The 17,049-nt window shown below is 38.3% G+C and overlaps 1 protein-coding gene across 8 annotated transcripts in view; it reads right to left on the reverse strand.

Annotated features, from left to right (window-relative positions):
- ELF1 (E74 like ETS transcription factor 1) overlaps nt 1-17,049 on the reverse strand; it is a 156,865-nt gene that overhangs the window by 16,092 nt on the left and 123,724 nt on the right. For all 8 annotated transcript variants that reach the window (XM_066234052.1, XM_066234045.1, XM_066234047.1 and 5 more), the window contains 3 exons: nt 14,799-14,979; nt 5,386-5,493; nt 3,580-3,744 (listed from right to left, as the gene is read on the reverse strand). In XM_066234052.1, coding sequence (XP_066090149.1) covers nt 3,580-3,744; nt 5,386-5,493; nt 14,799-14,979 — 454 coding nt within the window. The remainder of the gene's footprint in view (nt 1-3,579; nt 3,745-5,385; nt 5,494-14,798; nt 14,980-17,049) is intronic.

A 17,049-nucleotide genomic window follows, 5' to 3' on the forward strand; every position in this document is an offset into this window, starting at 1 on the left:
ATCATGCTGTCTGAATATTGTACTATTCAGTATATGAGAAACAATGAAGATTAAGCATAATTGGATGCTTTAGTTAGTACCTTTTACTCTAACATTCTTGAGCTGACTCTCTGAAGGATGAACAAGAGTCATGGAGAAGAGGGTAAAAAATGTCACTTGTCAGACCCTTCTTAAGACTACCAAATGTATAAAAGTGAACCTAGTCAGGTGTCTCAACATCCATCACCGCAGATAGCTACAGAAAAACCATTTATTACACAGTGGGGGTACTTATTTTGAATTAGTGATTCTTAGGATATATTCCTTGACCGTGGGCTGCAGCAGACTGAACAACCCCTTGCTCAAGCCAGCGACCTTGTGTCCAAGCTGGTGAGCTTTGCTCAAACCAGATGAGCTCGTGCTCAAGCTGGTGACCTCAGGGTCTCGAACCTGGGTCCTCCGCATCCCAGTCCGATGCTCTACCCACTGCGCCACCACCTGGTCAGGCTCCTTTGCCCATTTTTTTTTTTTTTTTTTTTTTTTTTTTTTTTTTTAGAGAGGAGGGGGGAGAGAGAGAGAGAGAGAGAGAGAGAGAGAGAGAGAGAGAGAAAGAAGGGGGAGGAGCAGGAAGCATCAACTCCCGTATGTGCCTTGACCAGGCAAGGCCAGGGTTTTGAACCGGCGACCTCAGTGTTTCCAGGTTGATGCTTTATCCACTGCGCCACCACAGGTCAGGCTCCTTTGCCCATTTTTTAATTGGATTGTTTGTCTTCCTGGTATTGAGTTTTAGAAGTCTTTATAAATTTTGGTTATTAACCCCTTATTCATATGTATTTAATTTCTCCTTCTTGTCTGATTGCTGTGGCTAGGATTTCCAGTACTATGTTGAATAACAGTGGTGAAAGGGGACACCCTTATCTTGTTCCTGATTTTAAGAAGATTGTTTTTAGTTTTTGCCTGTTGAGTATGATGTTGGCTGTCAGTATGTCATATATGGCCTTTACTGTGTTGCAGTACGTTCCCTCTGTTCCTACTTTGCTGAGAGTTTTTTTATCATAAACAGGTGCTGGATTTATCAAGTGCTTTCCTGTATCTATTAATATGATCATGTGATTTTTACCCTTCATTCTGTTTATGTGATGAATCACATTTACTGATTTGCAAATCTTGTACCAGCCTTGCCTCCCTGGAATAAATCCCACTTGATCATGGTGTATGATCTTTTTAATGTATAGATTTGGTTTGTTAATATTTTGTTGAGAATTTTTAGCATCTATGTGGGTTTTTTTGTTTGTTTGTTTTTTTCATTTTTCCGAAGCTGGAAACGGAGAGGCAGTCAGACAGACTCCTGCATGAGCCCGACCGGGATCCACCCAGCATGCCCACCAGGGGGCGATGCTTTGCCCCTCTGGGGCATCGCTCTGTTACGTCCAGAGCCATTCTAGCGACTGAAGCAAAGGCCACAGAGCCATCCCCAGCACCCGGGCCATCTTTGCTCCAATGGAACCTCGCTGCAGGAGGGGAAGAGAGAGACAGAGAGGAAGGAGAGGGGGAGGGGTAGGGAAGCAAATGGGCGCCTCTCCTGTGTGCCCTGGCCGAGAATCGAACCCGGGACTCCTGCATGCCGGGCCGACACTCTACCGCTGAGCCAACCGGCCAGGGCGCATCTATGTGGTTTTAATTAACATTTTCCATAGTCAGTGGTACTGAACATCTCTTCATGTACCTGTTAGCCATTTGTATTTCTTCTTTAGAAAAATGTCTGTTCAGGTCCTCTGCCCCTTTTTAATCAGATTTTTATTTTTTGCTATTGAATTGTATGAATTCCTTACATATTTTGGCTATTAACCCTGTATCAGATATATGAAATGCAAATATTTTCTCCCATTCGATTGGTTGCCTTTTCATCTTGTTAATTGTTTCTTTGGATATATAGAACATTTTTAGTTTAATGTAGTCCCACGTATTAATTTTTTGTTGTTGTTGCTTGTGCTTCTGGTGTCATATACAAAGAACTGTTGCCATGTCAGGTCCTATCATTTCATCTTGACTAAAAGAGGAAGTTCTACCCAATATTTTTTAAAAGTCATTTCTTTGACAATGTTTTTATTCTTTTGCTTTAATAACTGCAAACACATTCATTGAAAGTATCTCTTTGGTCATTCTATTATCTGAAGTTTTTAGAGAACGAACCCTAGGGCTTCTATGTCTGCTGTTTCTCATTGAAGAATTGTCTTCCTCACATATTCTGTGATACTAGAATGTGAGTTCACTTTCAATAGGGTTTTATTTGAGAAAATTTCATGCAGCCTGGTTTAAATGCATGATTTTCCAGAACAGTTACAAGAGCTCTGCCTGGTGCCCCAAAGTTATTGCTAGCCTAGGGCCAATTTTATGTAAATTATTTGGATTTATGTAAATGACAGTTGAAAATCTAATTGTAAACTTAGGTTAAGACAAGCCTAGGATTATGAATTTTCAAAGGAAGAATTTCTCTATTCAGAGCTGCAGCTGAGAAATATAAGTTCTTGATATGTCTGTACCAATGGGCAATTTTTTTTCTCCTGATGGTATAGCCTTTCGAGGATCCTAATTATATGCTGAGGTCTCTGTCCCATACCGCATCTTTTTTTTTTTTAAAGCTTAGGTTTTTTTAAAAAAAATTTTTGTTTATTTACTTTTTTAGATTTTATTTATTCATTTTTATTAGAGAGAGAGGGGAGAGAGAGGGAGAGATAGAGAGAGAACAGGGGGAGGAGCAGGAAGCATCAACTCCCATATGTGCCTTGACCAGGCAAGCCCAGGGTTTTGAACCGGTGACCTCAGCATTTCCAGGTCGACGCTTTATCCACTGCGCCACCACAGGTTAGGCCAACCCTACCACATCCTGCACTGGACCAAGACTTAAGCATCTGCCTCTACAAGAGCAATAAAATCCAAGCTATGTGGATATCAAGACTGAGAGCCTTCTCAGCCCTTCAGAGCTGCTTCAGTGCTAGCTCACTCTTAACTGCTTTCATTTTTCTCTTGTTTTTGGTTCTTGGAATTTTTCCTACTTTACTGTAAAGTTAGATTACTTGGTGGTGAGTGCTGATGCCATTAATCAAGAAATTAAACTCAAAATTTGAACAAGTTGGAGTAGAATCAGAATGCAATAAAATGGAAAGAGTGCTAGACTTTAAAATGTAAGAATGGTCCTAATTTGTGAAAAGTTAAAAATTCCCTTTAACACATTCTAACATTTTTCTCTTCAATTACTTCTCTGATGATGTCCAACTTGTATTTTTCCCACTGGATGCTTACATTGAAATCTATGCTGGTAGTTTTCAAATGATGTCCTGTGGGAGTAAGCTGACCTGCCCCTATCCCCAAACTCTTTCTGAATGTGGCTAAAAGGGTTTAGATAAAAGACTGAAGCTTTAAGAAGCTGGAAAATAACTTTTCTGTAAGAAAGACCACATATTTTTAATGTAGAAATAATTAATTTTTTACAAAAGAAACCTAATATGAATATCTCTTACAGAAATATCCTTAAATAAAAATTATGTTTAGATTCCACATCAAGACTTGATTGTTTTCCCTAAACAATTAACCACTCACCTTTCTTTCTCTTAGGCTGTTCTGGTGAGGAGGCTCCCGGTGAGCGTGCGTATGTGTCTTGAACCTGCTGAGTCTCCATCACTTCAGGAATCCCATCTAATGTGACGGATACATGGGTGATTGGGGCAACAACATCATCTTCGGATGAACTAAAAATATTATTATCTAATGGAAATAAAATCAACTAATTATCATCAATTTTGTATTAAAAATCAAAATAATTTTATAAAATAATTTTCTGTTTCTGTGAAGAATAAAGTAGAAATAAAATCTTGAAATCTAGTCCCTGCTTTTTATTTCCTCTACCTTAAATCAGATATCCTAGTCAGTCCAAGCTTGACTAAACTATTTTAATGTCTCCCTTAATTGACTTCCTATCACCAGTCTCTCGCATCTCTCTTTTCTACTCCTCACACTGCTGCTAAACTGATTTCCTGAAACCTAAGTCTGATCTGATCATATTATCCTTTTCTATAAAAACCTTACACCTGAAAATTAAAAAGAAAAAATATATTGACATATCTTCCCATCGTTCACAAGGGAAAAACGGTAAGAACATGCCACACAAAGCTTCCAGTCTGGGACCAAACCTGTCTTTCCAGTCTCACGGCCACTTCAGCCACACCAAGCATTCTTACGGACATTTCATTGCTGTTTACAGACCTGTGTCTTTACCTTAATCCATTTCTTCTACTTTAAATACCTTTTCCTGTCTCTTCTACTCATTAAAAGTTTGTCATTTATAGTGTCAAAACACTCCCTCCATAAAACAGTTCTTTTCTTTCTGCATGGCTTTTATTTTTTTTCAAAATTAAAATTTAAGACTGAGGAAAGAGGCAATATCTCTTCATTCGTATAGCACTATTGCCTAATGCACTGGTATGCATAAAAATATTCAGTAAGCATCTTGAACTGATTCAGTATTAATTCATTTTGAGTTTAACTACTTTACTGTCAGAAAAGCCCAAAGGAGAACATGGATTTAAAAGCAGATCAGAATGTTTGTGGATACTTTAGTTAGTACCTCTAAGACCAGCCCGTGCGACATGGTGAGAACTTCATGTGTGGGGGTGTGATATAAATGAGGCATAAAGAGAACTTGACTGAGAAAATAGACTTATAAGAACTTTCTTACTGAGACCTCAGCAACCAGACTTTGAAGTTTCACCATTCCCTCTGGACCCTTGCTAATGTCCTACTGTCTGTGTCATTAGTCACTCCTGTCCTCAAACTCCTCGGTGTCCCCCTTCCTTGAAATAAAAGAAGCCTGAATGGTTCAAGATGGTTCTCTAGGATGCTAGTCCATCATCTTCTCGGCTTACTGGCTTTCCAAATAAAGTGGCTTTTCTTGCCCCCCGCAAACAATAAATAAATAAAAGCAGAGCGAATGTGGCAGTAATTTTATGCCATGGAGTGTTAAAAAAAACCCTTTTCAATGGATGTTTGCCTATTTCCTGACAACCATCTACAGAAATCACTAAATAATAATAGTTTGGGCCCTACATATCCTAATATTTTCACCAATGAGGTTAAGATAAAAAATTATGTATAACCTGCTTTGACAACTATATATTTCTTTTTTATTCCTAAAGGCCTCACTCCCCAATTTTTTTAATAGTCTTGTTTAATTGAACACTTCCGTAAAGATGCCTCAACTAGAACTGTATGTTAAAATGCCATTGGAACAAAGAAAAATATAAAACGTGGTCTCTGGTCTCTTGATATTTATCATCTAATAAAGAGAGATGGCAAAAATAACTTGTCAAAGTATATAAGCATGAACAATCATAACACATAACAACTCACTTATTCGCTTTTCATCCAGCATAGGGCCAGGAGAATCCATATTGAGGAGCGCCTCAGCAGCCTCGATAGTTTCAATTGTTTCATCCCCATTATGACAGGAAGCTTCAACTATAATTCATTTAAAAAAAACCAATTAGTACAAGATATCTGCTGCTCTAAACCACACAGATTCTGATCTCTTGAACCAGGATACATCACTTAATACTTGTATTTATATACTTACAGTGTATCAACATATAAACTCTATTCTGAATATGACTATTATATACTTATTTTTCCTAAAAAATCTGTAAGATATGAGGTAAAAAAGAAAAGACCCAAAATCCTCTGCAAGATACTGAGAGGTAAGAGTAAGCAAAACAGAGCTTACACTCTGGAAGGAAACCACTAGTCATCTCTCCGGTAATTGTTCTACTTCCAAGTCCTCATAAGTCCAAGGCAGAGTTAAAAAGCATATTACTCCTCTGTCAAGGCTTTGAAATTCTATGAATTGAGAAAAATATCCTACTAAAATTACTTTCTTTTTTTGAGAAAGAGAAACAGAGCGGGGGGGGGGGGGGATGAGAAGCATCAATTTGCAGTTGTGTCATTTTGAGTTGTTTATTGATTGCTTCTCATATGTGCCTTTGACCAGGTGGCTCCAGATTCTGTGACCCAATCCAGTGACCCCTTGTGCAAGCCAGTGACCATAGTGTCATGTTGATGATCCCAAGCTCCAGCTTCAACCTCGAGATTTCACACCTGGGACCTCAGCATCCCAAGTAAACACTCTACCCACTGTACAATCACAGGTCAGGCTAAAATTAATTTATTATTATTTTTTTAGGAATAGATAGGAACAGAGAGAGATGAGAAGCATCAATCATTAAGTTTCTCGTTGCAACATCTTAGTTGTTCATTGATTGCTTTCTCCTATGTGCCTTGACCCAAGCTGGTGAGCTTTTTTTTTTTTTTTTTTTTTTTGCATTTTTCCGAAGCTGGAAACGGGGAAGCAGTCAGACAGACTCCCGCATGCCCACCAGGGGGTGATGCTGTGACCCTCTGGGGTGTCGCTCTGTTGCATCCAGAGCCATTCTAGCACCTGAGGCAGAGGCCACAGAGCCATCCTCAGCGCCTGGGCCATCTTTGCTCCAATGGAGCCTTGGCTGCAGGAGGGGAAGAGAGAGACAGAGAGGAAGGAGGGGGGAGGGGTGGAGAAGCAGATGGGCGCTTCTCCTGTGTGCCGTGGCCGGGAATTGAACCTGGGACTCCTGCATGCCAGGCCGACACTCTACCACTGAGCCAACCGGCCAGGGCCCCAAGCTGGTGAGCTTTTTGCTCACACCAGATGAGTCCGTGCTCAAACTGGCGACCTCTGGGTCTCGAACCTTGGTCCTTCCGCATCCCAGTCTGACACTATCTAGTGTGCCACCACCTGGTCAGGCCTAAAATTAATTTTTTTTTTTTAAATCAGGCAAATAAAGAACAGATAACAATTACCTTCTAAACATTAACATAACTCTAGATATTAATTTATATTAATAAATTTTATAAAATATTTTAAATTCTGGGTAGATGAAAATGCTAAAATTAGTATGTATAACTTTAGCTGCCTATCAATTAAGAACAAAAATATTTCAAACCACTTAATTGTCAAACCTTTTAGAATAAAAAATTTCAAACACATACAAGATTAGAGAAAATCATATGATAAACTCCACATATCAAGGGCCCAGTTTAACAATGTCTCTGGGTTTTTTTTAAGTTGATTTTCTTAAAATTAGGATCCCTAGTTTTTGCATTACCATTTGGTGACATGTACTGCATCCTTTTTGCTATTTATCATAGAACAGGGTTATCTGTCTACAGTTTCCCACATTTTAAATTTTGCAGATTACACCTCTGTGGTGCCACTGCCATACCCCCAACCCTCTAATGTACAATATCTACTGTAAATTGGTAGTTATCTCTAAAAGCTTGATTAGAGTCACATTCCATTTTTTGGCAAGAATACTTCAAAAGCGACACGCCTTATTCTGTGTGCCTCCTGAAATAATGCTATAGAATCTAATCATATTTTCAGTACTGCTAAGATTGAGAATCAGATTAAAGTGCTGTCAGCCTAATAAGATTAGGTTGTTATAAAATTCTCCACTAGCCTTTCATATAATGGCTTTAGCAGTCATTCCTTATAGTTGCATAGATCCACTACTTCATTAGGGATTCAAAAATAATTCTAATCCTATCATTCTTCCAGCATTTACTAGCTAAACTTCTCTATAATGATCGGCTTTCCTTCATCATCTATGTCATTATTCTGAACCACATTTCATACAATAAAGGCTAATTAAATGTTTAATTCAGAAAAATAAATGGGTCTGACAAGGCAGTGGTACAGCTGATAAGAGTGTCACCTGGGACGCTGAGGACCCAGGTTCGAAATCCCGAGGTTGCCAGCTTGAGCATGGGATCACAGACATGACTCCATGGTCACTGGCTTGAGCCCAAGGTCATTGGCTCAGCTGGAACCCCTCGGTCAAGGCACATATAAGAAGGAATCAATGAACATCTAAAGTGCCACAACTACAAGTTGAAGCTTCTCATCTCTCTCCCTTCCTGTCTCTGTAGAGAAGGAGAAAAGGGGAGGAGAGGGGAGGGGAGGGGAGGAGATGGAAGGAAGGAGGGAAAGAGGGAAGGAGGGAAAGAAGGAGGGAGGGAGGGAGGGAGGGAGGGAGGGAGGGAGAGAGGGAGGGAGGGAGGAAGGAAGGAAGGGAGGGAGGGAGGGAGGGAGGGAGGGAGGGAGGGAGGGAGGGAGGGAGGAAGGAAGGAAGGAAGGAAAAATGCTGGCCTTTCATTAAATATTAAATAGATGATAAAAATTTCTTGTAGGAAACAATAAAACCCATAAGGTTTTTTTGTTTTGTTTTGTTTTTTAAGTGAGAGAAGGGGAAATAGAGGGACAGATTTTTGCACGCACCCTGACCGGGATCTACCCGGCAACCCTGTCTGTGGCCAATGCTCAAATCAATAAAGCTATCCTCAGTGCCATAGCCAAACCAATCACGCCACTGGCAGTAAGAGAGGAAGAGTGAGAGAAGGGGAAGAGAGAGGGGGAGAGATGCAGAAGGTCGCTTCTCATGTGTGCCTTGACCAGGGATCGAACCTGGGATGCCTGCACACCAGGCTGACACTCTATCTACTGAGCCAACCGGCCAGGGCCCCCATAAGCTTTTCATACATGAATTTTTAAATGCCTTCATAATAGATAAGCCATGATCTGACAAGTAGTTAAATCTATTATTTACACCAAGGACAGAAAGCATTGATATTATAATAACTTAAGAAACAGCTCATTAAAGACATTTGAAATTACTATAAATTACTAAAAATTATGTTTGTCCTTGTACAAACAGAAGTAAATTTGAAAAAAGAGACATAAAATATTTTTAAATGTACTGATTAATTTTATAGAGACAGAGAGTAGGGAGGAGGGACTAAGAGGGAGAGAGTGAAAGAATGAGAGAGAGAGAGAGAGAGAAACACATTCATTTGTTGTTGCACTTAGTTGTGCACTCACTGCGATATTCCTACATGTGCCCTGATTGGGGATCGAATTGCAACCTTGGCATTTCGGGATGACACTTGAGCTGACTGAGCTAACCAGGCAGGGTCATTAGTATTATTTTTTTAAAGCGAAGATTTATTAATGAATATAGTCATCATGGTTACCTTCCATTTGTGGAAGTGTAATTTCTACCATACCCTTTAATAATTCCACTTTTAGATCCTCAAAGACTGGTAGTGGAAGAAGAATCTCCACATAGGTAAGAGCTAATAGTTAAATTATTTTCAAAAAGTTTTAATACTACAACCTTTTTTCAAGTAAAACCTTATATGGAACTCCAACATATAAACATATAGAAGTGGTATTTTATCATTACACATTTACTTAATAGGTTCAAGTTATATCAAACTTGATATGTCAATGATAAAAATAAAAGTGTTTTGATGAACATAAGAATTTGAATCAGGCCTGACCAGGCAGTGGCGCTGTGGATAGATAGAGCGTCAGACTGGGATGCCGAGGACCCAGGTTCGAGACCCTGAGGTCGCCAGCTTGAGTGTGGGCTTATCTGGTTTGAGCAAAGCTCACCAGCTTGAACCCAAGGTGGCTGGCTCGAGCAACGGGTTACTCAGTCTGCTGAAGGCCCACGGTCAAGGCACATATGAAAAAGCAATCAATGAACAACTAAGGTGTCGCAATGCACAACGAAAAATTAATGATTGATGCTTCTCATCTCTCCGTTCCTGTCTGTCTGTCCCTGTCTATCCCTCTCTCTGACTCTCTCTGTCTCTGTAAAGAAAAAAAAAAAAGAAAAAGAATTTGAATCAGGTGTTATAGGTAACAGCTGTTGTCATTAATATAAGCCTCAAATCCATAAAAATCATTCAATTTTTATTATTGCAAATTGTAAACAAAATCAAAATCATGGAACAATGTATAATGAAATCTCACATATCCATTCACAGTATCAACCAATATTAACACATGATCAATCTTCTTTGATTTATACATCACTCGCTGCCCTCAAGGTTTACTTTGAAAGACTCCAAGACACATAAGTTACTTCTAAATATATTAGTATATGTATCTAAAAAATAAGGAATCTAACACAATGCCATTATCATATTTAAAAGTATTAACAATAAATATTTACAATAATTCCTTAATATCATCTTGATGCTACCTAGGACTCACATGTACAGTTTAAAAGTGTTCTATTCCTCTCTCTTCCCCTGCAGTGTTTCCAAAGTCCAGTACTCTTCCCTCTCCCACTCTGGACTGAGGGGGGCACTACAAGTTTCTTTGCTTTCTTAAGACATTGCTCAAGCAAGGATGGAAGAGTTAAACAGAGCTGTAAGATAAAAAAGGGGAGGGAGAAGAAAGAAGAAAAAAAGCAATTCTAGTTTTCAAGATATGTTTTGATTTCTGGACCCTTTCCATACCAGCTCTATTTTCCAAGAAGGAAGGAATCTTTCTGTGGCTCGTCATCAGCTATCTTTAAGTCCAAGACTAAGAGACTGCAACACTGACAGGAAGAAGCAATTTCTCCCCTTGAAGATCTAAGAGCTCCTTTCCTAGGCTCTATTTCTTCTTTAATTAGCTGCCACGGCTGACACAAGGGGATTTTAATATTTTATGTTTTGCTCACTTCCAGTACAGTTATAGTGAATAGATGTGCATTCTTTTAAACACACAGACCTTCTAGTTTTCAAAAGTATTTTTTGTTTCAATATTGCCTAACCGGTAAAAGTGTTTGACATAAAAATGTACAACTTTTGGGGTAAAATGGCGTTCCAATGTTTATGTTGTTTTCCATGGAACTTTTGGTTATAATTTTTTTGGGGTGTTTTTTTTTTGGCAGGTTGTGTGTGAGACTGTTAACACATCCTTTTAGTTGATAGCACAATAATATGTAAGTCCATATGATACCTATTATAAAAGATAAACTATAAAATATGCGGTTCCCTATTTGGGGCCCATGGAATGTTCTATGTTTAAAATGGACAATATTTAGGTACTTCAGTAATTCATAGTTTTTTTGCTTCTGCAGTTTTTGGGGCAGTATGGCTGCTAGAGAATTTCTTAGTGTTAGAGATATAGAAAAACTACTGGGAAATGATGAACTTCTTGACCAACTAGAACAAGAAATCATCGTTATAGTTGAATTGCCTTCCAATAATGTGGATGCAGTATCAGATTGTGAAGAAATTGATGAAAATATGTTAGAAGACACTCTTCCTCAGGATGTTCCTGGTCAATTAGAACTACATTCTAGTGCCTTAGAAGACATTCCATCATCTACACAAAAACAAAACATAAAGAGTTGCCGAAGAGTGACTGGAAAAAATGGAACAAAAAGTTTTGCAGCAGTGCCTTACAGAGCGATAATGTATCTGCACTGAAATAAAAAATGACTCAACATTTGAAAAATAAATCAACTGTTGACATATTTGAACAATTTTTGGATGAAGATTTGCTAAGCTACATAGTAACCCAAAGTATAATGTTTGCAAGACAAAACAACAGACATAATTTTGACCTTTCAACAAATTGCCTTAGAAAGTTTATTGGAATATTTTTGTTATCTGGATACCATTCCTTACCACAGGAACAATTGTACTGGTATGAGGATGAAGATATGAATCTTACCTGTGTTAAAAACTGTATGCCAAAGCACAGGTTTTTAGAAATAAAAAGAAACTTGCATTTCAACAATAGTTCCATAGTTGCCATGGAAAAGAAAGATTAACTTTTTAAAATTCAGCCTCTGATTGACAAATTGAATTCAAATTTTAGAAAGTTCAGAATATTTACTCAAAAGCTTTCAGTCGATGAGCAAATGGTAAGATATTATGGACACCACTTCTTGAAACAATTTATAAGAGGAAAGCCAATCAGGTTTGGTTTCAAACACTGGGCCATGTGCTGCTCTGAATCTGGGTATTGTTTTCATATGGATATTTATGAAGGAAACTGTGAAGAACAACAAGTTGTGAGTGGTATAGGAGCCTCTGTAATAACGAAGATGACTTCTTTTCTGCAGTATCCATCAGAATATGAAGTATTTTTCGACAACTTCTTTACCAGCTTTGAATTATTATTGATATTGAAAGAACGTAATACAAGGCGACAGGAACAGCATGGTATAACAGAATGAATAAGTGTCCCTTGAAATCTGATCGCATTATGAAAAAAGAACGTGGATCATACGATTACTGTTATGATAAAAATAATAAAATTTTTGCATTGATTTGGAATGACAATAACTGTGTCAAAGTTAAGTCAAATTATTTAGGAGTACTACCTTTAGAAAAAGTGAAAAGATATTCTAAGAAAGAATGTCAAGTGGATAGACCACACATTGTAGGGCAATATAACAAATATATGGGCTTGTCAACACAAGCTGGACTGCAATGTCCAAAAGTATCTCATCAAATTTAGAGAGAAGAAGTGGTGTTTTCCTCTTTTTACAAATGCCATTGATGTTGCTTTTTTATTTATTTATTGTTTTACAGGGACAGAGAGAGAGTCAGAGAGAGTGATAAATAGGGACAGACAGACAGGAACAGAGAGAGATGAGAAGCATCAATCATCAGTTTTTCGTTGGACACCTTAGTTGTTCATGGATTGCTTTCTCATATGTGCCTTGACTGTGGGCCTTCAGCAGACTGAGTAACCCCTTGCTTGAGCCGCAACCTTGGGTCCAACCTGGTGAGCTTTTTGCTCAAGCCAGATGAGCCCGTACTCAAGCTGGCGACCTCAGAGTCTCGAACCTGGGTCCTCCACATCCCAGTCTGATGCTCTATCCACTGCGCCACTGCCTGGTCAGGCAATGTTGCTGCTGTTAACGCCCATGCTCTCTATAATGATTCGAATGAAAGCATCTCATTATTAGACTTCAGATGCAACATTGCAAGAACATATATGAAGAAAGACATTATCCAATCCTAAAGTCACTGGAAGACCCAGTTCAAGCGTGACAAGGAGAAGCCATGTACCTGAAAGGTTTCAAGAAGTGGTGTCAAATTAGATTTGATCCAATTGGACATGTATTGGAAAGGACCTGTGAAGGAAAGCAAAGGAAATGTGCTGTATGTGGCACAAATGTGCGCAAACAGTGTAGAAAATGTAATGTTGGAGTACATGTCGAATGCAAAATTTTTGAGACAGAACGTTTCCATGAGCCCCCAAATGGGTATCAATAAAAATTATTAAAACCAACTAAATTTTTTTTCAAATACAGACCCATAAATTCCATTTCCTACTTCCATTTTCAAACAGAATACACCAAAAAAATCATAAATACAAACTTGGCATCTAATGCGTTTTTTTTTTTTTTGTATTTTTCTGAAGCTGGAAACGGGGAGAGACAATCAGACAGACTCCTGCATGCGCTCGACCGGGATCCACCCGGCATGCCCACCAGGGGCGATGCTCTGCCCACCAGGGGGCAATGCTCTGCCCCTCCAGGGTGTCGCTCAGCTGCGACCAGAGCCACTCTAGCGCCTGGGGCAGAGGCCAAGGAGCCATCCCCAGCGCCCGGGGCCATCTTTGCTCCAATGGAGCCTCGGCTGCGGGAGGGGAAGAGAGAGACAGAGAGGAAGGAGGGGAGAGGGTGGAGAAGCAAGTGGGCGCTTTTCCTATGTGCCCTGGCCAGGAATCGAACCCGGGTCCCCGCACGCCAGGCCGACGCTCTACCGCTGAGCCAACCGGCCAGGGCCTCTAATGGGTTTTAAGACTAATGTCTTCCCTAATAAAACTGGAAAGACAGTGATTTGCAACCTAGAGAGTACAGCCTTCCCTATAGGCATCAAGAATTCAAATTACACTGCAGAAACTTCACTAAGTACACAATATGTATTTATGCGATAGTGGTGGTCATTCTTTTATACAAAACCACAGATCACAGCAATAAATAGAAACCTCTAACTTGATTGCTCTAATTCTCTAATCCATAAGAAAGAAACAAATTTAGATTTATCAAAAAAAACTTTTACTGGGTTTCTCCAAACAAAAAATATGAATGTACAAGAACATGCTTTTCTTATTCCAAGTATGAAAAAATATCACACAAATAAAATCAAGAAATATTCTACAATGTCTAACCAGTACTTCTCAAAAGTATCAAGGTTATGAGAGACAACGAAAGACAGAGGAACTGTTATACACTGGAAAAGACTAAGAGGAGTTAACAATTAAATGCAATATAAGATTTCAGATAGAATCCTGGAACAGATTTCACCCACGTGGGTAGAAATAGTATGAAATAGGTGAAATACAAATAAGATCTAGGTTTAGTTAATAATATTGTGACTAGTGTTAATTTTCTGTTGTTTTTAAGTTAAGAATATTTAATTAACCTTTGCTTCCAAATAACTGATTTTCTCAGTTACTTCTAACATCTCCGCATGTAAACGTATAAAAATGTATTTAGAAAACTGGTGAAAACAGCACTATTATTATCCTCAGCACCTCATCCTATATTTGGATCATGGCCTCCTGTTTTGATTTACACAATGGCAAAAAAACACAAAACAAAACAGAACAAAAACAAACTTTCCCTACTAACAACTTTCCATTGTTATCAGCAATATACCGAGGCACATAGGAAGTGCTCAGAAAAGACTTAATGAATTGAGTTGGTCTGGTTCCTCTCACATATGTCACTTTGTCACAGTCTTCTCAATATATAATATTTAGGAAAAAAGAAAGGAAAGGTAATTTCCTTCTCTCTTCAGGGCTCTAGCCTCTGAAGGTAATAGAGTTATTCTTAAAACCAAGTCAGGGACTCTGTATGCCCCCAAAATCACAGGGCCACCACACTGCCTAAAACTAGGCTTAAGTAAGGTGCCACTGGAGGAACACGTACCTGTAAGGGTGATGTTGTCATCGTCATCATCTATGATTTCTTCTTCGGCGACATCCAGGGAGCTCTCAGTGATCATGTCGTTAGGTTCTTCCACACAGGCGAGACCTGCATAACTATTCAGGATGTCAGCACCAGGGACGTGCTCCACAATCACTGCAGGGAAAACAGCTGGGTCACCCAGCTGGGGGAGAGGACGGAGAACAAGAATTAACCAAAATCTGCATTTGTTAAATATAACCAAAAATTATTTTATACTGAACATCAATTTAGTTTTTGTATCATCAGCTACCTATACCTTGACAGTCCTATCCTAGCTGCAGTAAATATATGTCTATTAGAAACACATAAATTTTCATTATTAATCTTGAGTCTTAACAAAGTTTTCAATGGAAAATCCTATAAAACTATACTTTTAAACTACATTAAATTTACTAATATCATTAATGCAGAAGAAGTTCCATATAAATGTATAATTACATTAAAAAAAAAGTTCCTTTGACAGAAAAATACCTGTGAGTTTAACTACACTGTCACTTGGCCATAGGCTGTGTTTAATAACAGACTGAAATAAGAAAATTAACTTTCATTTTCTTTCTAGTTATAAGATCTCAGAATTTTAGAACTGAAAAGACCCTCAAAGTATAATCTAGCCCACCTACCTCATTTTACAGACGAGAAAATAAACCCAGAGAGGGTTTTGAACCTGCTCAAAAATCAGTGAATTGTTCATGAAAAGAATTTAATATCAAAAGTAAAAACCAAATAAAAAGTTCTTTAAATGTATTGCTATACTGTATACATGAATCCTAACACTATGTAATAATGAGGGCTGTCTATAAAATAATTACTTTTCAAATACAGTAAAAATGCTTTGACATTTATCAACTCCTTCCTGCCACTTTATAATGGTATTATTAATTTGCCACATTTTCATATTAACATTTCTCTGCAAATAATCATCCCCCAAACCAGATATTCAATAAACAGCCTATTAAAACAAAAAAGAGAAAAATCAGTTAATTTGTAACAAAGCTCATTAAATTGCTGTTTCCTTTTTTTCAAATTTGGCTTAAAAATGTGTAAATAGTACAAAGAATTCCCCTACAAACTTCACCAATGTTCTCCTAATTTTAATACTTAAGTCCATCTTTCTCTGTAAAAGTTATTATTTCTATACCTATATTTTTCTGATTTGTTTGAAAATGGTAGACATATTGGTCCTTTAATCCTAAACTTCAGTGTATGCTTCCTAAAAACATAAATATTATCTTATACAAAGATAGTACAATGATCATAACCAGAAAAGTAACAATGATATAACACTATTATTTAACCTACATAACTTATGCACATTTCTACAATTGTCTCATTAATGTCCTTTAAAAAAATAACAATCCTTTTAATTTGGAAAAATTTCTTTTTTATTTTTTACATTTTATTTATTCATTTTTTTAGAGAGAGGAGACACAGAGAGAGAAAGAGACAGAGAGAGAGGAAAGAGCTAGAAAGAACAGAGGGAGGAGCAGGAAGCATCAACTCCCATATGTGCCTTCACTAGGCAAGCCTGGGGTTTTGAACCGGCGACCTCAGCGTTCCAGGTCGACGCTTTTACCCACTGCGCCACCACAGGTCAGGCTGGAAAAATTTCTTTGCCTTTAATCTAAAACAGTTCTTTAATTTTTGTCTTTCATGCTCTTGAGACTTTTGAAGAATACAGGTCATTTGTTTTGTAAAATATCCCCCAATTTGGTCTGTGCAATATTAACTCATGATTAGATTCAGTCTACATTTTTGGCAAGAATACCAAGAAGTAATGTGTTTTTTCAAATATATCACATCAGGAAGTCCAAAACAGCGTGTGGTCCCATTACTAGTGACATTAACTTTGATCACTTAGGGAGATGTGTCAGCCAAGTTTACCACTATAAAGTTACTATTTTCCTCTTTTTAGTTTAATTAATTATCTTATGGGAAGATAGCTCAAGACTATGTAACTATCCTGTTTTTTAACCATATTCCCATAAAGTATTATCTTCTTTTTTTTTTTTTTTTTTTTTTTGTATTTTTCTGAAGCTAGAAATGGGGAGAGACAGTCAGACTCCAGCATGCGCCTGACCGGGATCTACCCGGCATGCCCACCAGGGGGTAACGCTCTGCCCACCAGGGGGCGATGCTCTGCCCCTCCGGGGCGTTGCTCTGCCATGACCAGAGCCACTTTAGCGCCTGGGGCAGAGGCCAAGGAGCCATCCCC

This window comes from Saccopteryx bilineata, chromosome 6 (genome assembly GCF_036850765.1).
Source record: "Saccopteryx bilineata isolate mSacBil1 chromosome 6, mSacBil1_pri_phased_curated, whole genome shotgun sequence".
NCBI lineage: Eukaryota > Metazoa > Chordata > Mammalia > Chiroptera > Emballonuridae > Saccopteryx > Saccopteryx bilineata.